General features: G+C 42.6%; 1 protein-coding gene across 1 annotated transcript in view; it reads right to left on the reverse strand.

Annotated features, from left to right (window-relative positions):
- The window catches only part of UHRF2 (ubiquitin like with PHD and ring finger domains 2), a 113,187-nt gene that overhangs the window by 48,910 nt on the left and 37,412 nt on the right, over positions 1 to 26,865 (reverse strand). Inside the window, exons 4-5 of the mRNA XM_044272564.1 lie at positions 10,222 to 10,481; positions 6,191 to 6,409 (exon numbers count right to left, since the gene is read on the reverse strand). Of these exons, the coding sequence (XP_044128499.1) occupies positions 6,191 to 6,409; positions 10,222 to 10,481 (479 nt within the window). The remainder of the gene's footprint in view (positions 1 to 6,190; positions 6,410 to 10,221; positions 10,482 to 26,865) is intronic.

Below are 26,865 nucleotides of genomic sequence, written 5' to 3' on the forward strand. Positions count from 1 at the left end.
CTCCTAGGGAGATGAGCTATACCCAAGGTCTTCTGTGTCCCCCAAGGAAATTGGGCGAGAAAGTTCGTTTTTTTAGAAGAAACTGCTGAAGGAAATTAAGTAAGACCATTATATTTTCAGATATCGCAGTATAAGGAATTTAACTAGCCCCCCCCCCCCCCCCCCCAAAAAAAAATGACTTTAGTGGGGTGACAGAAGCCCTTTAATCATTTCTTTTGTTTCTTTCACATTAAGTACTGCTGCAGGAGAAATGTTTGACTATCCGGCAGAGAGTAAATAAGCCTTCTCAGACAACTGTCTGAGGATGACTGAGTGGGGCTGCTCTGTAATCGAGTAAGGTGCAACTGGCTTTTATTGCAGAACCAAGTGGTCCTGCTCTTTAAACAGTTCAGCAGCAGTAAAATCCCTTAGCAAAATGCTGTCCGTGTGCTGATAACATCTTTCACTGCTCTTCAGCGATCCCCACTCATTAGGTCTCTTTCGCACGAGCGATATGGATTACGTCATGATCTGTTCACGGAAACCCTGATGGTTTTTTATGCAAGTTCGTTTAGCGCAATCAGGGATTCTGTTTTCAGACCAGACTGTATCCGGATTGCATGTGTTTGTCAGGTGCATGAAGAAAAACTGAAGGATAATCTACATCTCCTAGACACCATCAGTGAAAAACACATTACATCCGGATACCTTCCGTTTTTCACACAAGCCCCAATCGCTTCTATGGAGTCAGAGCTGCATGAAAAACTCACAATAAAGAACATGCTGCAATTCTTCCTGAACGCAGAGATGATGTGTGGAAAACAAATGGGTCAGTATTCAGTCTGGATGCTATGTGTTCACTACACGCATCACATCTGGATGGAAACTCACACGTGTGAAAGAGCCCATGACCTCTCAGTTTGCATCCTACCTGAGCAGCCACCTCCGACCCCCCTTCTGTGGGGCCTCAGAAACCGCTGCTGAGGTGTAGGGATCAAGCTTTCAAGATACAGGCAGGTAGAGTTTGTAAAGGGGGCGAGGGCACAATTGTGCATGGTGTGTGTGTGTGTGTATTGTGCATGGTGTGTGTGTGTATATATATATATATATATATATATATATATATACACACACATACATACATACATACATATATACACACACACACATATGTCCCCTGTGTGCAGGGTGGGTGACATTCTGTAACACCATACTTGCCAACTCTAGTTAATGTCTAAAAGATCTAGAAGGTTTTTAGAAGAACTGACAAGTCTCCTGGGTGGGCACCGCATCCTCTCCCATTTCCTGCACTTCTCTTCATTTCTGAATACCACTAAAAACAATATCCTGACTCTTGCTGTGTCAGAAAGTGAAAAAGAGGTCACAAACAGGGAGAGGTGGGTATCTGCACATCTGGTCTGGGGTCTGCACTGAGGGGTACTTTGATCTGGGGTCTAGTCTAGGCTCTGTACTTGTTCAGGGAAACTGGTATCTGTATTTGTTAAAGGGTTTGGATCTGGGTTCTGATCATATAATGCAGGTTGGGAATATGTTATATATGATTGGGGGGAGCATTAGGCATATCACTTTATACACCCCTTTTTATAAGTTCCCTGATGTCACTTCTCTAAAGTGGACAAGTTTGTTTGAAGGGTTTCTGTCATCAAAAAAATTGTTATGTAGCTGGCTGACATGAGCGATGTGCTAGTGTCAGCAGAACATAACTATGACTTATCTCTCCCTACCTGCAGCCGTTCGCACTAAATAATGACTTTTATAATATGCAAATGAGCAGCTAGGTGCTAATGGGGCTTGCTGCAGCACCTAGAGGCTCCGTCCTCTCACCGTTTGGCACGCCCTTGTAAAGGTGATTGACATCCTTGGTCTCCTCCGTTCCCTGCAAATCCTGCGTGAGTGAAGGACGGCAGCAGACAAGCAACGCCCCACTAGCACCTAGAGGCTCATTTGCATATTATAAAAGTCATTATTTAGCGCGAACGGCGGTAGGGAGATATAAGTCATAGTTATGTTCTGCTGACATTAGCACATCGTTAATGTCAGCCAGCTACATAACTATTTTTTTGATGACAGAAACCCTTTAAAGAGGTTGCCCAGTCAGTTAAGAAAAAATGCTCAGAATTGCCTAAAATAATATGCTCCTATTAGGACAATGGACAATGCCCGGTCCCCACCATTATCTACTTCTTGCTCCCTCTCAACACAGACATGTCACTATTCGGCCAATCACTATGTCAGAAATAATACCGCTGTGGTCAGTACTTGCCGAGTGCTCACATTTCCTGTGTTGGAAGAGACCAGGTAATAGAGTCCGGAAGAGGACAATGAAGGTTTGGGATAGAAGAATACACAAGGAATCAGATATTTTTAAGCAATACTGAGTATTTACTATAGAACATTTTTTAGCCTTTAGGATGACCGATGCAATACTGACACATATCAGCTGTGGACCTTGTATCTGAAGCTTGAGGTCACTGGTACAAGTTTACAAAGTTGCATGATGTGTGCTCAGGTATAGCTACAACTAAAATGTGTTTGTGAACACAGCGTGCATAAGAGTATATTCAGAGGTACACATGCACTCCACTGTTAATATGGAGTGTATTCAGACTCAGTGCCATCTATAAATAGATGGACTGCTGATTATGATTTTAAAAAAAAGAATGGGGGAGAAATGACTGCGGTAATAAGCATCGGCCTATGTAATAAGCCAATGCAAACGAGCGCCGATTTACATTATTTTTTTTTGCTGCCCCTTGAAATAGATCAATGTGAGAATGCAGCCCCCAGAGCAAAACAGGTTGTGCACACCTGGTCTAAATAGATTGAATGCAGGAAAATGAGAAATTTCCTATAATGTAGTATTGATACAAATCATTATACGCTTTTAATAATAAAAAATGAACACGGCTTTTGGGTTTACCCTAAGACATATTTTGGTAAACTGCAGAAGAATGTCAAAACAGAAACCGGTATAGGAAATATACAAATTCAATATGACACAATGTGATGTAAAGCGCTTATATACTATAACTTGTAAAAGACAAGAAATCTGTATTTATTTTGCCCGCTAACCATTTTGATCATATCCTGAACAAATGCCAGTTAAATACACAAGACCTTAGCAACCGCCACATCCAAAATACCACGTAGCAAGAAATTCAACTCCCTAAACCAAGAGGAAAAATGCTACAGAAAAAGCCTACAGGGTTGTGAGCTGTGTGACGCATATAATGTAACTGATATGAAACACTGCCTTAGGGGACAGCGTAAAAAAACCTATAAGTGAATGCGTGCCTATACTAGCCATCTCAGAAAACGGCTTATATCAAGTGTTCATTAAGGCAATGCATTTCTTATCTTTAAACACAAATATTTCTCTCAACCAATGTATTGTATGTATTGTAAGCTACAAAAACTCGGTTTCAGTTGTCGCCATCCACCCGTGTAAATATATTTATAATGCCAATAATAGTTGCTTGGCACTAAAGAGGTTTTCTGGTTTGCATCACCAACCTTTAACATAATCATTTATTTAGGTAGCTATAATTTGTAATGCATTTCTTTTACCTTTATTGCTCCTATCTCCCGTTGTGGGCTGTGTCCATGCAGCTCTTTCTTATTACCTGTGATGTGCCAATGGGTGTGTTAAAGCAGCAACCGAGGCAGTGATAGGGGAGTGTCTATGTAACTAGCTGGTGGGAGAAGCTATAAAGTAGCTAGGTGTTAGGGGCGGTGATAGGGGAGTGTCTATGTAACTAGCTGGTGGGAGGAGCTATAAAGTAGCTAGGTGTTAGGGGCGGTGATAGGGGAGTGTCTATGTAACTAGCTGGTGGGAGGAGCCATAAACTAGCTGGGTGTTAGGGGCGGTGATAGGGGAGTAGTGTCTATGTAACTAGCTGGTGGGAGGAGCTATAAACTAGCTGGGTGTTAGGGGCAGCGATAGGGTAGTGTCTATGTAACTAGCTGGTGGGAGGAGCTATAAACTAGCTGGGTGTTAGGGGTAATGATAGGGAAGTGTCTATGTAACTAGCTGGTGGGAGGAGCTATAAACTAACTGGGTGTCAGGGGCAGTGATAGGGGAGTGTCTATGTAACTAGCTGGTGGAAGGAGCTATAAAGTAGCTAGGTGTTAGGGGCGGTGATAGGGGAGTGTCTATGTAACTAGCTGGTGGGAGGAGCCATAAACTAGCTGGGTGTTAGGGGCGGTGATAGGGGAGTAGTGTCTATGTAACTAGCTGGTGGGAGGAGCTATAAACTAGCTGGGTGTTAGGGGCAGCGATAGGGTAGTGTCTATGTAACTAGCTGGTGGGAGGAGCTATAAACTAGCTGGGTGTTAGGGGTAATGATAGGGAAGTGTCTATGTAACTAGCTGGTGGGAGGAGCTATAAACTAGCTGGGTGTTAGGGGCAGCGATAGGGTAGTGTCTATGTAACTAGCTGGGTGGGGGGAGCTATAAACTAGCTGGATGTTAAGGGCAGTGATAGGGGAGTGTCCATGTAATTAGATGAGTGGGAGGAGCTATACAATAACTGGTGTTAGGGGCAGTGATAGGGGAGTGTCTATGTAACTAGCTGGTGGGAGGAGGTATAAACTAGCTGGCTGTTAGGGGTAGTGATAGGGGAGTCTCTATGTAACTAGCTGGTGGGGGAGCTATAAACTAACTAGGTATTAGGGGCGGGGCTGAAGCTGTGGCAGAGAAAGGAGAAGTGCATCATGAGTTTGGTTGGATACAACAGGAAGTGCTACCTACAGGATGTAAACCAACCAGAGTGATTTGCTTACATAGTGGAAACAGGATAAACACCATAGTAATTCCAGAAAACCCCTTTAAACCTTTCACGCCCAGCGCCGTACATGTACGGCGCTGGGTGGGTGTTAAAAGATGGCGCCCGCACCTGCCCGCTGCAGGCGCCGTAGCCGCAGGTGGCCACCTGCTTCTTTTAGCAGACACCCACGGCTCATGTTTGAAACCGGCAGTAATGTAGATCGCGGACATTTAACCCCTCAGATGCCGTGGTCAATCCTGACCACAGCATCTGAGCGTGCTGAAACCGAAAGTGAGCACTTTCGGTTGTGCTCGGGATCCCCGTGAAGTGATCAGAGGACCCGGAGCGTGTATGCAGCAGCCCGTGTCTTTATAAATGACACAAGGCTGCTGCATAGTATTTCCTATAGAGACCTTTCCTGTAATAGGGCTCCATAGGACAGTAGTGAAATCATAGACTTCAATGCAAGTGCATTGGAGTCTATGATAATAGCAATCAGATGATTGCATGATATAGTTCCCTAAAAAATACATAAAAAAAAAACATAAAAATAATTTTCACAGAATAAAAATAGAAGAACTAAGAAAATAAAAAAATACACATCATGGGTGTGGCAATGTGAGAAAACGCCCATAGTATAAAAATATATTCCCCATACGGCAAACAGCGAAACGGAAAAAAGCGTCCAAGTGGCCGATTCACCGTTTTTGGTAGCTTAATTTTCTACAAAAAATTTAATAAAAAAGTGATCAAAAAGTCATACACACCCCAGAATGGTATCAGTTAAAAGTTCAGATTGCACCGCAAAAAATGAGCCCCCATACAACTCTGTATACATAATTACAAAAAAGTTATAGGGGTCTAAATATGGCGGAAAAAAAAAGATTTTTTTGCCCACTTTTTTTTTTTTTTTTTTAATCAATATCAAAATGCAAGAAAAACTACATATAAGGTATCACCGGATTTGAATTGACCTGTAGAATAAAAGTAACTGGTCAGTTTTATCGTACATCGTAATAAAAATAAAAAAACTTAAAACTGTGGTGGAATCGCTTTTTTTTTTTGGAATTTCACCCATTTGGAATTTTTTCCCCGCTTCCCACTACATCATATGCAATATTAAATAGTGGGTTGGAAAGTACAACTTGTCCCGCAAAAAACAAGCCCTCATATAGCTATGTGAACAGACAAAAAAATAAATAAAAAAAAACTCTGGTCAGCTGGTATATTGGAAATAGAGTGACAGAGTGTTTAACAGCACTAGTACCATTTTTATGTAATTATCTTAAATTGGCTCTTGCTCCTTCCACTCTCCGTTCCTCCATTTACTCTCAAAATCTTAGTGCTAGCACAGAATATTCATTGTTATTTCTTGCTGGTGTTCTTCGGGTCAATTCCCAGCACTTTTCATATTTTTATCCTTACCCCAACAAAATCTTTACAAACACTTCTTTATTAGTTCTTGAATTTTCTTTTAAGTCTGTTATTTCTGCATCAAACCAGAAACCACGTTCCTCTGGAGTTTCAATATTGTAGTTCACCATGACCACAGCACCTACGTTTAGGTCACTCCACTTCAAAATGGTTCTCGCCCTAGGTCGCAAATTGCTGGTTTCAATTTCTACGAGCCCATTTTCAGGATAACTAAAACATAAGAATTTTTGAAAATCGATGAGATACTCAAATCCAAAACAAGAAATCACATTTAAAAGTTATCTGTCAGCAGATTTGTACGTATGAAACTGGCTGACCTGTTGCATGTGCGCGTGTCAGCTGAAGGCATCTGTGTTGGTCCCATGTTCACATGTGTCCCACATTGCTGAGAAAAATGAGGTTTTAATTAGGGGTGCACCGAAATTCCAGCGGCCGAAAATATCGGCCGAAAATGGGCCTAATCCATTTCGGCCGATATTGGTACATATCGGCAGAAAATAGCGGGGAGGGACTGGGAGGAGGAGCTGGGGGCCGGTGCGTTCACTGTGCTCCGGCCCCCAGCTCCAGTAGTTATAAAATGTGTACAATTAATAAGGATTCTATTCATGAGGCCCCCTCTGCAGTAGAACATTCAATATAGCCACATCCTACTCACAGGGCTGTTATCTTAATGCTGGCCGGCCGGGCAGACGAGCGGCAGCGTCACGACTGACGTCATGTGCCCGGCCTACTTTCTGAATGAAGCAGGCGGCGCAGGCATGTGACGTCAGTCGTGACGCTGCCGCTCGTCTGCCCGGCCGGCCAGCATTAAGATAACAGCCCTGTGAGTAGGATGTGGCTATATTGAATGTTCTACTGCAGAGGGGGCCTCATGAATAGAATCCTTATTAATTGTACACGTTTTATAACTAGTCTGTACTGGAGCGGCAATGGGGGGGGGGGGTCTGTGGATGGCACTGTTATGGGGTGGGTGGGGGTCTGTGGATGGCACTGTTATGGGGTGGGTGGGGGTCTGTGGATGGCACTGTTATGGGGTGGGTGGGGGTCTGTGGATGGCACTGTTATGGAGTGGGTGGGGGTCTGTGGATGGCACTGTTATGGGGTGGGTGGGGGTCTGTGGATGGCACTGTTATGGAGTGGGTGGGGGTCTGTGGATGGCACTGTTATGGGGTGGGTGGGGGTCTGTGGATGGCACTGTTATGAGGTGGGGGGTCTGTGGATGGCACTGTTATAAATATCATTTAAAAAAAAGTATTTTAAAAGTATTTGGGCAAAAAGGCAGTTTCGGTTTCGGTTTTCGGTCAAGGGCATCCTGAATTTTCGGTTTCGGACCAGAATTTTCATTTCGGTGCACCCCTAGTTTTAATATATGTAAATGAGCCTCTAGGAGCAACAGAGGCATTGCCATTACACCTAGAGCCTCTACTCAATCTGCAACTGCTGTGTTCTCTGCACTTTGATTGACAGGGCTAGGCATTATGATGTTTTTACTGCCTGGTCCTGTCAAAGTGCAGAGGGTGCGTCAGTTGCAGAGAAACCAAAGCCTATAGAAGTAACAGCAACGCCCCCATTGCTCCTAGAGGCTAATTTACATATATTAAAACAAAAATTTTCCCAGCAATGCGGGAACATATGAACATAGATGCCTTCAACTGCCAAGCGCACATGCATTTAATAGGGCTAAACTGTATATTTATAAAAACATAAGGCTATAAACTTCTGTATAATTAGCTTATAAAAAGGTATAGACCTCGTAGCAGAGGCGGCAAATCTGTCAGGTGCATCTTCTTTAAATACTTTTTTGTTTCAGTCATCTTCATTTCTGGGCAATGTCATCTTAACACTAGCTCTGGCGTCAGAACGCTAACTGCAGGGTGCCCAGGAGTGAAGAGGACTGCAAATATGGGGAGAGGCGCCTATCAGCAGGTCTGGTCTGGGATCTGATCTTAGTTTTGGTACGTATTAAAATTAGTGGTTTAGTCCTGGGTCTGGGATCTTTAGTAAGGGATTCTGGGATCTTCACTAAAAAGGTGTGGTCTCTTTATCAAGGGAGACTGATCTCAGGTCTGTATTAAGGAGGAAAGTTGGTCTGAAGTCTATATTAAGAGGGGTCTTTATTTTTCTAGGGGGTCTAAGATCTGTATTTATTTAGGTTGTCTAAGGGGAAACTATTTAACCCTTTTGCTACCAGCGGCGTACATGTGCTGCGCTGGAGCGATAGGCAAAACATGGCGCCCGCATGCACGTGCAGCGGGCATCGTACCCGGGTCTCCACTGTTTCAAACAGCATAGACCCGCGGCTAATTACCACGACCAGTAATAATGCCGATAGCGGTAATTAAAGCCTTTAGATGCCTTGATCGAGTGAGATCACGGCATCTAAAGGGTGAAAAACCTAGAAGGTCGGACCAAGCTTTTTATCGGCATTCTCAATGGCCAATGAGGATGCCGGTAATTGGTTTCAATGCACTCAGCCTCGCTGAAGAGGCTAAGGGCACTGAAGCTGCAATTCTTATTTTGGCCACCAGGTAGTCAGTAATAAATGCATTTAAAAAATCCATGATTGTTAAAAAAAAAAAAAATCAGAATTTTTGCGCTCAAATCCGAGATTCAAAATCATTACAAAAAGGTTTCAAAAAAAAAAAAAAATATAAATAGAAAAGTTTAAATCACCTCCTTTCCGTATACGAAAAAAATAAATAAATAAATAACAATATATATATATATATATATATATATATAAACATCATGGGTATTACCACAACTGGAAATGTCTGAACGCCCCTATTAAAATATAAAAATATTTTTCCAATAGGGCGAATGGCATAACAGAAAATAGGGTCAAAATGTAATTTTTTCATTGCTTCTCTTACCCAAAAAATGTAATACAATGTGATCAAAAAGTCACACACACCCCAAAACAGTATCAATATAAACTACAGATTGTCCCGCAAAAAAAGAGCCCCCACACAGCTCAGTAGATATAGAACTATAAAAAAGTAATGGGGGTCAGAATATGGTGATGTAAAATAAAAATTTTATTTATTTTTACACTATTTAGACATTAAAAATCTATATATATAGGGCATCATTGTAATCGTACTGACCCAGAGAATAAAAGGCATGGGTCAGTTTTGCTACAATTCCAGCCCATTTGGAATTTCTTTAAACTGCTTCCCACTACATTGTATGTCATAATTAATGGTGGCATTAAAAAGAACAACTTGTCAAAATTTTTTGCCCTCAATAGGTTCAAAGAAGATAGGGAAGAAAAATGAAAACACAAAAACAAAAAAAACTCCAGTATCCTAAGGTGCTCTGTTTGTTTAGGGGGTAAGGCTAGAGTTTGGCATAATAAGGGGTCTTGTTTGCGGTCTGTATTTATTTTAGGGCGCAAAGAAGTGGGTCATTTTTACTATTTGTGAATCAAACACTGTAGGTTGGGAAATAGCCTATAAAAATGGGCATGACATAAGGCCAAACCTTTTGTTGCTTTGTGTGGCACTTTTCAGAATCTTTCTAAAGTTCTCTTTCTTAAAAGTTGCCAAGTTTTATTATTTGGCAGGCTTCTGCGCCATAATCTCGATAACACTAAACAAAATGGATTGGTGTTGTTACCCATATGTTCAAAGTAACATACACCTGTTTAAGGCTTTAAGCTACTGTTCGCATTATGTTTGTGTATGTTCAGCATATGCCCTGGCATATCATCAACAAATATACCATAATGTATATAATGGAAGCCTATTGGCAAAATGCTTCTATACAGTGGCATTTGTTGCAGCCTTACGTCAGGTATAAGGTATACCTCGCATGGAGGGCGTTATGAATACACTAATTTAGTCTAAGCAGGGCTCGTACAATGTGACAATGTGATGCAATGATGACCATACACATTTTCAGCAGTCAACTGGGCACACAACTTACTGCAGACTACTACTAGTGTTCATCTATCTGCCAATATAACAGCTGATACATATTGTCATACCAGATTAGTTGTCTTCCATCAGCACAAGACTTACTCATCATATTTTATATAATAGGTTACATCTTCATCATCCACGTAGTCGGAGTAGGAAGTGGAAGGGGCGATATCCGAAACACCGGAGTTATCTCTGGAGTGCTCTGGACTCAGACTTCCATTGGTTCCTTTACAAGGGTGACCACCTTTAACATGAGCCTTGCCATTCTTGTTTACCTTTGTAGCTCTGGTAACATTTTCAACATGTGCTTCAAACCATGCTCCAATAGTTACATCACGGACATCAACCAGCTCATTGATCTAGAATAAAAAATTAAAAAAAAGTGAACATAGTGGATTCACTTCACAACAGGATTTACTAATCCTATAAATGATGTAAACTTAGGACAGGTTGTCTACATCTGCATCGGCTTTATCACAGTGGCCCAGGCTGTATGATAAATGTGGTGCAGGGATAGACACTTTTATCAACTATTGGTGGCATGGCTTTGAGACAGAAAATTTCATGCCAGAATTGTGGTGCAATTTTGGTTCAAAATGGCACATCTTAGGCCCCCTGCCTTTCCCAGGCTACCTCTAACCCTTTCTATTAAGCCTCACCCCATTTTCAAGCAAGTTGGGGAAAAAGTGTAGTAACAATAACTGCAACAACTTTGTAGACAGATTTTAGGTACTCAAAATCTGCATGTTAGGGTACTTTCACACTAGCGTTTTTCTTTTCCAGCATAGAGTTCCGTCCTAGGGGCTCAAATCCGGAAAAGAACTGATCAGTTCTATCCTAATGCATTCTGAATGGAGAGTAATCCGTTCAGGATGCATCAGGATGTCTTCAGTTCAGTCTTTTTGACTGTTCAGGACAAAGATAATACCACAGCATGCTACGGTTTAATCTCCGGCCAAAAATCCGGAACACTTGCTGGAATGCCGGCATTTTTTTTCTATAGGAATGTATGCGTCGGATTTGGCATTCAAAATACCGCAATGCTGGATCAGTCCTTCAGACCGAATGAAAAAATGTGAAAAAAATAAATGCCGGATCCGTTTTTCCGGATGACACTGGAAAGACGGATCTGGGATTTCAATGTATTTGTAAGACGGATCAGGATCCTGATCAGTCTTACAAATGCCATCAGTTGGCATACATTTGGACGGATCCGGCAGGCAGTTCTGGCAACAGAACTGCCTGCCTGATTCCTCTGCCGCAAGTGTGAAAGTATCCTAAATCTTGAAATCGGATGGGATGTTTAACTAAAGGGCTGAACACCTATCACAAAATGTACTAATAATATTTTCTCTACTAAATAATAAAATTCTCTTTACAACATCAAATACGCAATCAGAACGGCCCCAAAAATGGAATAGAATGAAAAAAATTATAATTATAAATCAGAGGAAACAGCATATGATGTAGAATCTTTTATTAAGCCCAAATCCTTAGCTTATTACAGTGGTCCCTCATGTTACAATATTAGTTGGTTCTGGGACAACCGTTGAAACCATTGTAACTTGAGTCCATAACTCTATGAAAAAACTGTAATTGGTTCCAAAGCCCAAAAATGTCATCCCAAAATAAGAAAAAGAGAATTAAGAAAAATAAGCAGATAATTAAGACAGATAAAGTAATTTCCTATGTAAAACTGGCAGGAATAGATACTGGAAGCTGGAAATCACCTTCTATGGTGATGGTAGGGGCGTCTTCATGGTCTTGCATTGTGCATACATATATCAGAAAAATAAAATGAAGCAATTGCTCACCTGGTGTCCAAAGGAGCAGCGCATCCTGGCACAGGACAGGAGGCAGTATAGAACATTTAATACCACAGAGACGCTACTAACCAGGAGTGATGTTTTATTAATAAAATGGCCTTATTGATCTAACCATTGTATCTTGAGTCTAGTTTCAATTTACGATGGCCCAGAAAGGACCATTGTATGCAGAAAATATTGTATCCTGAGGCCATCCTATCTTGAGGGATCACTGTATTTAGCCCATATCCTTAAGGCCCCTTTACACTGCTTGATGTTCAGGCAGAATATTGTTTATGAGCGCTTGTAGGAACACTTGTTGTTATCTATGATCTGCTGTTGTAAAGGTGCCGCCGATTATTCCATGAAAGAGCAAAACACTAGTTGGTTGTATAATTGGACTTTTGGTGTGGACGCATAAATCACTGTTTGTCGGCAGCAGATTGTGCTGTCTAAACATCAACAATGATTCTATATGGGGACGAGTGATGGTATTAGAGATCACTCCTCCCCATACTGTGGAGGATATTGCTGCATGTGAAGGTGGTGGTCTCCTTCACTGACGAGAATGCTTCCTTCCCGACAATCATCTGTTCAATCGACATGTGTAAAGGGGCCTTAAAGGGGTTTTCCCATCTACTAGAAGTTATGAATGAATTGCTATTAGCCTTCAGTAAGGGAACAGATGGGAGGTAACCAGTTGGGGTGTGTACCTGTACAGTCTGAAAATGGCAGCACTGATTGGATAGAGTGAGTCTGTGCAGGTACACTCCCCAATTTGTTAGATGGAGGAAAATTCTATTTTGTAACCCTAAGCAATGATATTTAAAACCCAAGGATTTGAGGCTCTCTTTTCCCATTGGGGTAGGAAATTTCTCAACCGACTCCCCACTCTGGCTTCATTGCTTGTTGGCCTGTTTGTTCTGGGGATTAAGCAGAAATCCTCTAACTCTGCCCCCTTTTGGATAACTCTAGTGGCCTGATTTTCCTTTACCTCTATATGATCTGAACTGGGTATTCCGGCAACAAAAAAAAAAAAAAAAAAAAAAAAAAAGGTTTCCTGGTATCCTACTCCTCCAGGAACCCTTTCTTTTTATCCGCCGCTTTTTCTAGAATCTTGTCTAGGGCAGGTCCAAAGACGTATTCTCCAGAAAAGGCTATTGAACACAGCTTGGATTTAGATATTTTATCTCCTGACCAGGATTTTACCCATAATGTCCGCCTGGCTAAGTTTGAAAGTGCTCCTTCTCTAGCTGCAAATCTAACTGATTCTGCTGATGCATTCGCTAAAAAAGTCGTTGCTGATTTTAAAAGAGGAATGGCGTTTATAATTTCCGCTCTTGAAGTTTTATTTTTTAAGTGATCTTCCAACTCATTAAGCCATAGGAACACTGATCTAGCTACGGAGGTGGGCACAATGTTTGTTTTTATAGAGAAGGTAGAGGTCTACAAAGCTTTTTTCAACAGACAATCAGCTTTGCGTTCCATAGGGTCGCGCAGTTGAGAAGAGTCCTCAAAGGGAAGAGAGAGGTCTTTTTAATCACCTTCGCCACCTGGACATCTATTTTAGGGGTGCCGTCAAAAATCTTGGATTCTGACGGATCAAAAAGAAGGCTGTTTCTAAATTCTCTAGGAACCCCCAACCTTTTTTCTGGTTCTAACCACTCATCCAGGATCATGTCCTGCACAGTTTCATGTATAGGAAAAATCTGACTTTTTGGATCTTAAACCTCCGAACATTTTGTCCTTTACTGAACACGGTTTAGATATGTCATCAATACCCATCGTAGATCTAACCGCTTTTAACAATTCATCCATATGCTCAGATGAAAAGTAATATTTTCTCCCTTCATCTACAATTTTTCCTTCAGAGAATAAATCTTCCTCCCCTAAGGGTCTGGAAGATGAAGCTTCTTCATCCAGCTCCTCAGGATCAGAGGAGGAAGGAACAGAAAGTCTTTTTTTTTTTTTTTTAGGAGGGATCACAGATTGACTGGTCGCTCCTAAGGAAGCCAGCAATGATTTTATCTCTTCTTGGATCAGGGTTTTTACTTTAGATAAGATAGACAGTCGCTCTTCTTTTAACATTTCAGAAATAAAAGATCTGCACAATTTCTTCCAGAAAATTACAAGAAGTCTTTTATTACAGACTTAGTTTCAGAGACTTAGTTTTAACAGTATCAACAGACACCAAATATAAAAAAAACACAGAATTTTTTTTTCCCCCCAAAAGGGAACTCACGAAGGGTAGACCACTGGACTTAGTAGTCTCCACTGTGGTGGGGGTCTCAGGCGTTGACATCCGCTTCCTGGAGTGCGCCCCTAGGCTCCATCCCCCTGTATCCACATGACCATGCAGCGTTGTGCTGGGTCCATGTGGTTCATGGGAACGCATGTAGACGCCTGCACACTTCATGAATGTCGGGCGTTCATCTGAGGTGCCGCTTAACTGGCTACTGTGTCCTCCTCTTATAGTAGGATATATGGCAGTTTCTGGGGGTAAACAGGCTCCAGACTAGCTGGAGCGGGTACCCTGCTTTTACCCTATGTGCAGCCTTAGCCTCATGCCGTGGGAGAATCAAAGGGAATAGAAGAAAAGGAGAGACCCCATACTCAAACCCATAAGGGAAAAGGTAAAGGTAGCTCAGGCAATCGATACCTCTGGGGTTCTCTGAAATAAAATAAAAATAAGTTAAAAAAAATCTTCACCTCCCAGCAGATGTCTGTGTTGCCCCATGTAGGGACATCAAACACTGAGGGGAGTGGGTGGCAGGGGCAATTTAAACTCTCTCTCTCTGTGTTCCTGTCCCTACAATCTCGATGTGGCCGTCATGGTGGATGGAAATGGAAATTATTATTTCACTTTTACAACTCCACCTGGTCCATCCTAGATAAATTGGATAACTGCTGTAAAAACGGTATGTTCTAATTTCATTACTTAAAGAGATTCCTTTAATTACTTAAAGAGGCATTTAAGTGTCCAAGGGAAGACAGCGCGTCTGTATACTACTTCTAGCTGCACAGATTTTTTTTTTTTTTAAAGACCCCAGTAACTCACAAAAACCAAATGTCGACTGCTATTATTAAGTCAGATTTGATATAATATCAAAAAATGTATATATAGATAATAATGTAATAAAATCTCTTTAAGGGTGGGTATACACATGTGACCAACTGTGTTACAGTCTGGTATGGGAATTGCTCTGTTGCTGACCGCAAGGCACTGCAACGGGTGGTGAAAACTGCACAACGTATCATAGGGACTCCACTTCCTGTGATTGAGGATGTCCACAAGAAAAGATGTCTACGTCGGGCACGCATCATTCTTAGGGACTCCTCTCATCCTGCCAATAAACTCTTCCAGCTCCTTCCTTCTAGAAGGCGCTACAGGACCCTTCAGACTAAAACCAGCAGGTTTCGGAACAGTTTCTTCCCTACAGCTGTCACCCCACTGAACTCAGTCTCTCGCTGAACCTTTTCATCCATACTCACTTAACCCTCTACACTCCTCCTCCTCTCCATTCTTCCAAATGACCATGATGATGACTGGATGACTGCTGGTTACTGCTATAGTTGGGACACTGTCATAGCATAAGTCTCTGTTATAGTACGTACTTACACTGTTCACTATTATAGTCTGTTCATAGCGCTGCTCTTCCACTTCTCAAGCTACACTCACCTAAAGAATTATTAGGAACACCTGTTCTATTTCTCATTAATGCGATTATCTAGTCAACCAATCACATGGCAGTTGCTTCAATGCATGTAGGGTTGTGGTCATGGTCAAGACAATCTCCTGAACTCCAAACTGAATGTCAGAATGGGAAAGAAAGGTGATTTAAGCAATTTTGAGCGTGGCATGGTTGTTGGTGCCAGACAGGGCCGGTCTGAGTATTTCACAATCTGCTCAGTTACTGGGATGTTCACGCACAACCATTTCTAGGGTTTACAAAGAATGGTGTAAAAACGGAAAAACATCCAGTATGCGGCAGTCCTGTGGGCGAAAATGCCTTGTTGATGCTAGAGGTCAGAGGAGAATGGGCCGACTGATTCAAGCTGATAGAAGAGCAACGTTGACTGAAATAACTACTCGTTACAACCGAGGTATGCAGCAAAGCATTTGTGAAGCCACAACACGCACAACCTTGAGGCGGATGGGCTACAACAGCAGAAGACCCCACCAGGTACCACTCATCTCCACTACAAATAGGAAAAAGAGGCTACAATTTGCACAAGCTCACCAAAATTGGACTGTTGAAGACTGGAAAAATGTTGCCTGGTCTGATGAGTCTCGAATTTGGCGTAAACAGAATGAGAACATGTATCCATCATGCCTTGTTACCACTGTGCAGGCTGGTGGTGGTGGTGTAATGGTGTGGGGGATGTTTTCTGGGCACACTTTAGGCCCCTTAGTGCCAATTGGCCATCGTTTAAATGCCACGGGCTATCTCCATCAACTGCAAGATGCTATCCTATCAATATGGGCCAACATTTCTAAAGAATGCTATCAGCACCTTGTTGAATCAATGCCACGTAGAATTAAGGCAGTTCTGAAGGCAAAAGGGGGTCCAACACCGTATTAGTATGGTGTTCCTAATAATTCTTTAGGTGAGTGTATAATCATAGCATCCTGCAGATCTGTTTACTATGCATCTGTAAATTTGTATATATGTAGCGCATCTGTATAACTGTTCATAGTACATCTGTGTATTCGCCGTCTGTATGGCAATAGAACAGTTTATCTGTATATCAGTATATATGTATACATCAGTACATCTGTATATTTGCTCTCTATATAGCAATATAAACACCTGCATACTTAATTTATCTGTACATAATTATTCCTACTTTCTACACTATCCTTATCTGTATATAACTTGCTTTTTATTGCACTTGCTGCTCTTTGCACTTCTGATTAGATGCAAACTGTATTTCGTTACCCTGTATTATACATGTGTAATCACAATAAAGTTGAAACAAATCAAATGATTCTACTGGCATTTTCCAGAAATTTTACGTTTTTAGTGGTATTTTAGGCTCCTGCAGATTTTGGTGAGTTTTTCTGAGGCAAACATGCCAGCTCCAGATGTTCTATGGGAAATATGAAACGCAGGACACACAAGCGATCTTTTCCTACAGATGTTTTTGTTTATTAGGAGCTAAGGTAGGACACACCAATTGCAAAAAAAAAATAAGGGGGCACAGGGTTATTAAGGCTTTTTTTTAAATCCCATTAAGGGATTACCATTTTAAAATGATATTTGATAGTTCTATTTAGGGGTGGGCGATATAAACTATGTAGAATTGTCAGTATCGCGATAGATGACGGAGCGGTAGTGAATTGAAGAAGCTTCTCACTCACCGCTCCGTGGCCTCCCGACTCTGCACCACACTGCACTGGCCAGGGCCTTGCGTGCACACATCGTCAGAGCGCTGGCTGACGTTGTGTGTGACGTCAGGTCCCTTCCAGTGCATGCTGGGAAGAAGACGCAGCCCGTCTCCTGCGGACTCCATCAGCCAGCCGCGCACCTTGCAGGAAAGGAAAGTATACTAGCAGGGGCCCGAATCTACCAGGCTTGGGGGGGGGGGGGGGGGGGTGGTATGGGTCTGATGGCGCTGGCTTGGGGACATGGATGATTGCAAATAGCAATGGCAGCATGAGGCTAATGGCGCTAGCTGGGGGACATCACACATTGGGGGACTCTTCACATTGTTTGGAAAAAGATCTGTTACACAATACACATCTTAAAAACTTCTTGAAAAGTTTTGTAATTTGTATACATGCAGAAGAAAATAATATATCGCAATATATCGTACATGCTTTAAATTATATTGCGATATAGATTTTAGGCCATATCGCCCAGCCCTAGTTCTATTGCATACTCCTGAACTGAGAGCCCTGAGGTATTTTCTAGGTTCCCAGAGCTGACTGCAAGGGGGTTCCCCTTGATCATGCCATAGTCATGGACTCTGACAATCAAGGAGGTTAAATATCCTGAATCGGAGCTTCCTTCCTGGCTGTTTGTCAGGTGAGAGCAAGAGCAACAGAAGCTGTAGGTAACAACTGGTTCTTAAATCAGGAGAAACTAGGTAAGGGCCCACTGCACCAAAAGACGTTGCTCTAGATTCAGCACCAGAACAACCCACCATCAAAAGACAGTGCAGGTCATTAAGGAGTTAAGTCCATACTGGCCCTTACGTTCATTCAGCTGAATCACACTGGGAGAAGGAAGAATGATCCTTCACTGTGGAAAGTCATTCCATGGAAAAATTGTTTATGTAACAGCCAACTGTGTCATATAGTCAGGTACTAGTGACTGTAGAAAAAAAAAACTTAATCTAGGCTAGCTTCTTTCCAGAATTGGTAGGCTAAAACAGTTTTTTGTCCATGGTGTGATCCTGTGATACTCACCTATCTTTATAACAGTGTTACCTTTCAATGTCCTGATCAGCTGGCCGAAGAGGCTGTGGCACTGCGTCCTCTTCAATGTGTACATGTATACCGTCTCCCTTGTAGCCAAGGTGCAGGGTAATTACAACTGTTCAGGGGGGCAGCCAATAGCAAGTGTGCGACGGGAACGATCCTCCCTACCGTCACACCGTTGGTCCCGGGGAGCTAGGTAAGTAAAACCTATGTGAGGGGCCCAGGCATATGGCGGGGCATTATAGATCTTGGATAAACCCATTAAGCCTAAAGTCCTGTAAAGCCATGAGCTGTGGGCTCAACCCACCGCTGACTGGCAGCCTTCTCCTTTTTACTTTGCATACGGAAAAAGCTGTCAACTACCAGCAGGTGGCATTTTTTCCAGCTCCAGAAAGCTTATAATATGCCACAAAGACATATTGTAAATTTTCACTTGTGGGTGCCTTGTCTCTAAGACAGAGTGCATAGTAATTTTAGCATTTCTGTGCTTCTACTAGTTGTACTCGAGGGCTGAAGACTGAAAATCTAAATGTATTACAGTTGTGAGCTGCACGGAGTTCAGCTTGGAGAAGCAGAGAGGTGCCTAAGCTATTGTAGAGTCTAAGTGTTTGTGACTGCTATATAACTATTTCACACCCATCCCTTCAGAACAAGCAAAGTTCCAACACCTTAAAAATAGTTGAAATCAATAGGTACAAAACTGCTCGCTTCTATCGCTGCACCAAGTTCAGAACAAATGCAAGCTCGCTATCAGTAAAATTTCCATAGCAACTGAATGCTAAATGAGACATGTAAAAAAGACTACGAGGCAAGTGTAACTGGAACACCGCCACACTCAGATTACTGTTCCCTGATCGTGTGGAGACCACAGTCTGTGTGAATTGCCCGAAAAAAAAAAAAAATCTCACATAACTGAAGTAAAAATTCAGGTCTGCTTCAGGAACTGCCTGCCGCCATTTTCTCTCCCTCATGTGTTAGCTCAGTGCTTTTCATTATTTTCACGACTACCTACTTTATACAACAGCATGCTACGTTAGCCACTGCCGTCTCCCACGTTCAACGCATCTCAGGCATTTTGGGATTCAGCTCGTCTTTTTTTTGTATTCTCATTATGTTCAAATCTAGCTAACGGCTTCTGAACATCTGCATGCTTCTCAGCCGTGACTTCAGCCATCTTCAGGGAGTCTTTCTGGGTCTGTCTCGTGTTCAGGAAATGAGCTCCACTACGATCCTGCAAATTATTTTTAGATTCTCGCAACTGCACATACATAGCGTCTGAAGGGCTTCGTTACAAAACCTTTATATAAATGAGTGAAAATGGAAGAAACTGAATTATAGTGTATTTTACACTACAATCCTGAATATTTGGACAGTGCAGCAAATACCTCCCGGAGGCATCTTCTGTACCGGTGCCATTAAGGTGCATATGGATTTCTGTAAAAAGATAATTGGGGTCTAAATAAAAAAATATGTAGCAAATTATACAGAACTGATAGCAACAATGTACGATTTATGGAAAAATCGGTCAGTGAATAATGTCACATGTACTAAAAGAAATAGACTCTAAACTTAGAGAAGCACATCCACAAAAACATTTAGTGTCTGGTCTGTTACAAAGGTAAAGGGAGTATATTGTAGTGAAGACAGTTTTACTTTTCATTCCTATGAGACGGACATCAAGGCTTTCATAGAAACAGGATAAATTGAGACGTTATGCCAGGGAAATATTACACCGCGTAACACCCCAAGAATTGACCTCCCAATTTAAATCACTTATAGTAGAGCCCAGCTCCCACAAAGCTGCTATTACATGCACATCCAAACTCCTTCATACCCCCACTGATTATGACAAGTCCCACCTCTTCATCGCTAAATGGAACTCGGATGACCCTAATCTCACATGCTTTTTGATAGGCCAATCAGTTGAACAATCCCTTAATTTCCTCCCAACTGCTAGATATGTGGAAATGCTCCTTAAATTAATACATAGAGCATAAGAGGTTATAAAATGGGTATCTTCCCCACTTCCACTTGTTTTAAATGTGGAACTCTTGATGCAAACATATATCACTGTCCATGGCAATGCTCACACATACAATGGTTCTGGGTCGAAGTTCACAAATTTACCACCAAACACCTAAACCTTAACACCCCTTTGGATTACATGTGGGCAAGTATGGGCTACATTGATAAAACACAACACAATATACCAAAAAAAGACCAGAAATTATTACACATGGTTTCAGCCACGGCACAAAAAGCTATATTTGAAGTCTGGAAGCAACCTCTCCCTCACATTAGGGATTGACCGATTATCGGTTTTACCGACATTATCGGCAGATATTCAGGATTTTGACTGCTATCGGTATCGGCATCTATTTTGCCGATATTCCGATAGCTTATGGGGAACACAGATCGCGCTGCTGACAGCGCTCTCCATGTTCCCTCAGCAGCACATGGGAGAAGGAAGCAGTGTCTCCCTCCCCCTGTGCTGCCGCTGCTGCTGCCGCCAATGAGAGGAAGGAGGGACAAGAGAAGGGGAGGGGTTATGGCCACTGCGCCACCAATGAAGAGAAATCTCTCATTCATTCAAATTGAACAGGAGGCGGGAGCTGGCTGCAGAATCACATAGCCGGCTCCCGACCTCTATGAGCAATAGCTGCAACCTGCGGTAGTTAACCCCTCAGGTGCCGCGGATCGCAGCTACCGCTCATAGAGGTCGGGAGCCGGCTATGTGATTCTGCAGCCAGCTCCCGCCTCCTGTTCAATTTGAATAAATGAGATTTATCTTCATTGGTGGCCCCCCCACATTAAAAACATTGGTGGCGCAGTGCGCCCCCCACCCCCACATTAAAAATATTGGAGGCGCAGTGCGCCCTCCCCCCCCCCCTTCAGTATTAATCATTGGTGGCAGTGGCCACAGGATCCCCTCTCCCCTGCTCCTCCGATCAGAGCCCCAGCAGTGTAATCCTGGGGCTCCGATCGGTTACCATGGCAGCCAGGACGCTATTGAAGCCCTGGCTGCCATGGTAAGCTCCATGCTGCTGCGTGCACAAAGCACAGAGCAGCAGGGACAGTGTGAGCTCCTATTCACCCTGATAGAGATCTATCAGGATCAATAGGACAAGGGTTCTAGCCCCTAAGAGGGCTAAAAGTTAGTAAAAAAAAAAAAAAAAACAATTTTTTTTTAATGAAAATTCCCTGAATATCGGAATAAATTATCGGCTATCGGCCTGAAAGTTTACAAATTATCGGTATCGGCCCTAAAAAAATCTATATCGGTCGATCCCTACCTCACATCATTTATTCTTTTCTCTGAGAATCTATACTTTATTATGAAGAAAGGAAGGTGAAGTCTTTCTTCACAGTATGGGGTAAATACAACTGCACTCATGATTTTCTTTGACTATGTGGTATCAGACTTGTATATTGAGTTATGATCCCCCAATATGTGTCTCCTAACATCTCTCTTCAAAGTCCTGACATTCCTTTTTATTATTCTTCAGTCAACCAAGAGTGGGGGTTTCTGCACTACTCCAGTGCCCCCAGATAGTGGACGCGCTGAGATCAGACAGAGCTGCAGAATTTTTGAGCCCTCTGAGGTCACCCGAATACTGATTGGATAGAGGGGGATAGAGCGTGATGGGCCACTGTTCAGTTAGTTGGTTTTATTGGTTGGAACGTTCAATTCTCATGTTCACTTGTCTACTTATATGCTCTTGCTGTCCTTCCCCCCCCCCTCCCCCAAGGACTCTATATACATGCAAAGAGGAGTCCGGTGGTCGGGATAGTTAAAAGGGATTCCAGCATGTGCTTAGGGGAAGCTCCTGGAGATTGATGGGACTCTGTATTTCATAGTGTAACAGGTTTTATAACCCTTTCATTATAGGTTTTATTGATGCATTCCTTGGGTGCAGTGATATTTTTCTTTAATTAATGACTCTTTAAAGGTCCTTTAATGCTGCACCTGATACTGATCACATGCTATGTTACAACAGGGTATTGCTTAGATTATTGGATTTTGAAAATTGTAATAAAAAAACAAATATATAGAAATGAATAGAGACTGACTATTATCCACACATAAGATGCTGTGCCAGTTAGACAGTCAGAATGTCGGTCACAGTAATATGTAGATTAGCTTTCTGAGTAGATCTCAATGTGGTGAAGCTATAGGGGGTTAGCTATATAACATGGGAGATTTATCAAACTGGGGTAAAGTAGAACTGGCTTAGATGCCCATAGCAACCAATCAGATTCTACTTTTCATTTTTCACAGCTCCTTTGGAAAATGAAAGGTGGAATCTGATTGGTTGCTATGGGACAACTAAGTCAGTTCTACTTTACACCAGTTTGATAAATCTCCCTCAGAGTATATGATATATACATGCTGGAACACAGCTCTGCCCTCAGCCTGATGTCTAGCCCTGTCAATCAAGGGGAGGGGAAGTGTGCAGAGCACAGGGGGCGTTACATAGCAGTGCTCAAAAGATTAAGCCCTGCCCCCTGGTGGTCCAATTGCTCATTTGCATATTAATAAAAACACAGATCTCTCTGCAGCTGTTAAGCATACAGACAAAAGAAAGGCATAGTTTTAATCAGTATGATGAGCCCTGCTAGGCAGTATGTCTGGTTTAATAGGTTTGATACTGGGGACAGAGCCGCTTTAACCACTTCAACCCCGCTAGCTAAAACCCCCTTAATGACCAGGCCACTTTTTACACTTCTGCACTACACTACTTTCACCGTTTATCGCTCGGTCATGCAACTTACCACCCAAATGAATTTTACCTCCTTTTCTTCTCACTAATAGAGCTTTCATTTGGTGGTATTTCATTGCTGCTGACATTTTTACTTTTTTTGTTATTAATCAAAATGTAACGATTTTTTTGCAAAAGAATGAAATTTTTCACTTTCAGCTGTAAAATTTGCAAAAAAAACCCGACATCCATATATAAATTTTTCGCTAAATTTATTGTTCTACATGTCTTTGATAAAAAAAAATGTTTGGGCAAAAAAAAAAAAAATGGTTTGGGTAAAAGTTATAGCGTTTACAAACTATGGTACAAAAATGTGAATTTCCGCTTTTTGAAGCAGCTCTGACTTTCTGAGCACCTGTCATGTTTCCTGAGGTTCTACAATGCCCAAACAGTAGAAAAACCCCACAAATGACCCCATTTCGGAAAGTAGACACCCTAAGGTATTCGCTGATGGGCATAGTGAGTTCATAGAACTTTTTATTTTTTGTCACAAGTTAGCAGAAAATGATTTTTTTTTTTTCTTACAAAGTCTCATATTCCACTAACTTGCGACAAAAAATAAAAAATTCTAGGAACTCACCATGCCCCTCACGGAATACCTAGGGGTGTCTTCTTTCCAAAATGGGGTCACTTGTGGCGTAGTTATACTGCCCTGGCAATTTAGGGGCCCATATGTGTAAGAAGTACTTTGCAATCAAAATCTGTAAAAAATGACCTGTGAAATCCGAAAGGTGCACTTTGGAATGTGGGTCCCTTTGCCCACCTAGGCTGCAAAAAAAGTGTCACACATCTGGTATCGCCGTACTCGGGAGAAGTTGGGGAATGTATTTTGGGGTGTCATTTTAGATATACCCATGCTGGGTGAGAGAAATATCTTGGCAAAAGACAACTTTTCCAATTTTTTTATACAAAGTTGGCATTTGACCAAGATATTTTTCTCACCCAGCATGGGTATATGCGAAATGACACCCCAAAACACATTCCCCAACTTCTCCTGAGTATGGCGATACCAGATGTGTGACACTTTTTTGCAGCCTAGATGCGCAAAGGTGCCCAAATTCCTTTTAGGGGGGCATTTTTAGACATTTGGATCCCAGACTTCTTCTCACGCTTTAGGGCCCCTAAAAAGCCAGGGCAGTATAAATACCCCACATGTGACCCCACTTTGGAAAGAAGACACCCCAAGGTATTCAATGAGGGGCCTGGCGAGTTCATAGAAATTTATTTCTTTGGCATAAGTTAGCGGAAATTGATTTTTTCTCACTTTCCGCTAACTTAGGACAAAAATTTAAATCTTTCATGGACTCAATATGCCCCTCAGTGAATACCTTGGGGTGTCTTCTTTCCAAAGTGGGGTCAGTTGTGGGGTGTTTGTACTGCCCTGGCATTTGAGGGTCTCCGCAATCATTACATGTATGGCCAGCATTAGGAGTTTCTGCTATTCTCCTTATATTGAGCATACAGGTAATGAGATTTTTTTTTCCGTTCAGCCTCTGGGCTGAAAGAAAAAAAAATGAACGGCACAGATTTCTTCATTCGCATCGATCAATGTGGATGAAAAAATCTCTGCCCAAAAAAAAAAAAAAAGGAGGGGAAAGGCGTCTGCCAGGACATAGGAGCTCCGCCCAACATCCATACCCACTTAGCTCGTATGCCCTGGCAAACCAGATTTCTCCATTCACATCAATTGCCGGGATTTTTTATTTTTTTTATATATATACAAAGTGTTTGCCAAAGCATAGGAACGCCGCCTCCTCCTCAGCTCGTATGCCTTGGCAAACGTATCTTTAACTGCAGAGTAGAAATCTCGTCTTGCAGCGCGCCGCATACACCGACTTGCGTGTAATCTGACAGCAGCGCAATGCTTCTGTCAGAATGCACATCAGTGCTGCAGCTAGTCGATCGGTTGGTCCACCTGGAAGGTTAAAAAAAAAAAGAAAAAACCAGGCCGCAACGCAATAATTTTATTAACTTTGGAACAGAATATATAAACTTTAACTTTTTGAACTAACATTAACCTTTTTGCTTACTGGTTTTTTTTTGTTTTTTTTTTACCTTTATAGAACAAACCTCTCCTTCCCCATGGGTCAATGTGCAAAGCGCAAATCGCCCAAAGATGTGGCGAAGTGCGTTATGCACTTTGTCCCAGGTGAAAGGAGAGATTTGCAGCAGCTGTGAGTGAATGGGCCCTAATAGCCCTGTGTGCCTGTCCTGGTGAGATGATCCCTATGCTAGGTGTACCTGTGTGTGGTACTTCCGGAAACACTCTCCAAAGCATAGGGCAGGGTGGTCAGGACAGTCAGGACAGAAATAGCAGGTGTCACGCCTTATTCCACTCCTGCTACAGACATGACATCTTTTTCGGGGTGACACTTGGGTTGAGGTACCAGGAACGACATTGGGGAAATGTCGCTCGTGTAGACGGCTAACTACACTGGTGGATGGGGCCACGGAACCTCCTGGGTACAGGAGGTTCGCGATGATCTCTTCCTGAAATTTGAGGAAGGATCCAGTTCTCCCAGCCTTACTGTAGAGAACAAAACTATTATACAGAGCCAATTGAATTAAATATACAGACACCTTCTTATACCAGCATCTGGTTCTGCGGGAAACTAAATATGGAGACAACATCTGGTCATTGAAGTCCACCCCTCCCATGTGAAGGTTATAGTCGTGGACTGAGAGGGGCTTTTCAATGACACGGGTTGCTCGCTCAATTTGTATTGCCGTGTCTGCGTGAATGGAGGAGAGCATGTAAACGTCACGCTTGTCTCTCCATTTCACCGCGAGCAGTTCTTCGTTACACAGTGCGGCCCTCTGCCCCCTTGCAAGACGGGTGGTAACGAGCCGTTGGGGGAAGCCCGAGCGACTAGTTCGCGCAGTGCCACAGGCGCCAATCCGTTCTAGAAACAAATGCCTAAAGAGGGCCACACTTGTGTAGAAATTGTCCACATAAAGATGGTACCCCTTGCCGAATAAGGGTGACACCAAGTCCCAGACTGTCTTCCCACTGCTCCCCAGGTAGTCAGGGCAACCGACCGGCTCCAGGGTCTGATCTTTTCCCTCATAGATCCGAAATTTGTGGGTATAGCCTGTGGCCCTTTCACAGAGCTTATACAATTTGACCCCATACCGGGCGCGCTTGCTTGGGATGTATTGTTTGAAGCCAAGGCGCCCGGTAAAATTTATCAGGGACTCGTCTACGCAGATGTTTTGCTCTGGGGTATACAAATCTGCAAATTTCAGGTTGAAATGGTCTATGAGGGGCCGAATTTTGTGGAGCCGGTCAAAAGCAGGGTGGCCTCTGGGACGGGAGGCGGTGTTGTCACTAAAGTGCAGGAAACGCAGGATGGCCTCAAAACGTGCCCTGGACATAGCAGCAGAGAACATGGGCATGTGATGAATTGGGTTCGTGGACCAATATGACCGCAATTCATGCTTTTTAGTTAGACCCATGTTGAGGAGAAGGCCCAGAAAAGTTTTAATTTCGGAAACTTGGACTGGTTTCCACCGGAAAGGCTGGGCATAATAGCTTCCCGGGTTGGCGGTTATAAATTGTGTGGCATACCTGTTTGTTTCGGCCACAACTATGTCTAAGAGCTCCGCAGTCAAGAACAGCTCAAAAAATCCCAGGGCCGAACCGATCTGAGCTGTCTCAACCCGAACTCCAGACTGGGCAGTGAAAGGGAAAACTACAGGTGCGGCTGAAGTTGGGGACTGCCAATCAGGGTTTGCCAGCACCTCAGGGATTCTA

Source organism: Bufo gargarizans, chromosome 1, assembly GCF_014858855.1.
Source record: "Bufo gargarizans isolate SCDJY-AF-19 chromosome 1, ASM1485885v1, whole genome shotgun sequence".
In the NCBI taxonomy this organism is placed as follows: domain Eukaryota; kingdom Metazoa; phylum Chordata; class Amphibia; order Anura; family Bufonidae; genus Bufo; species Bufo gargarizans.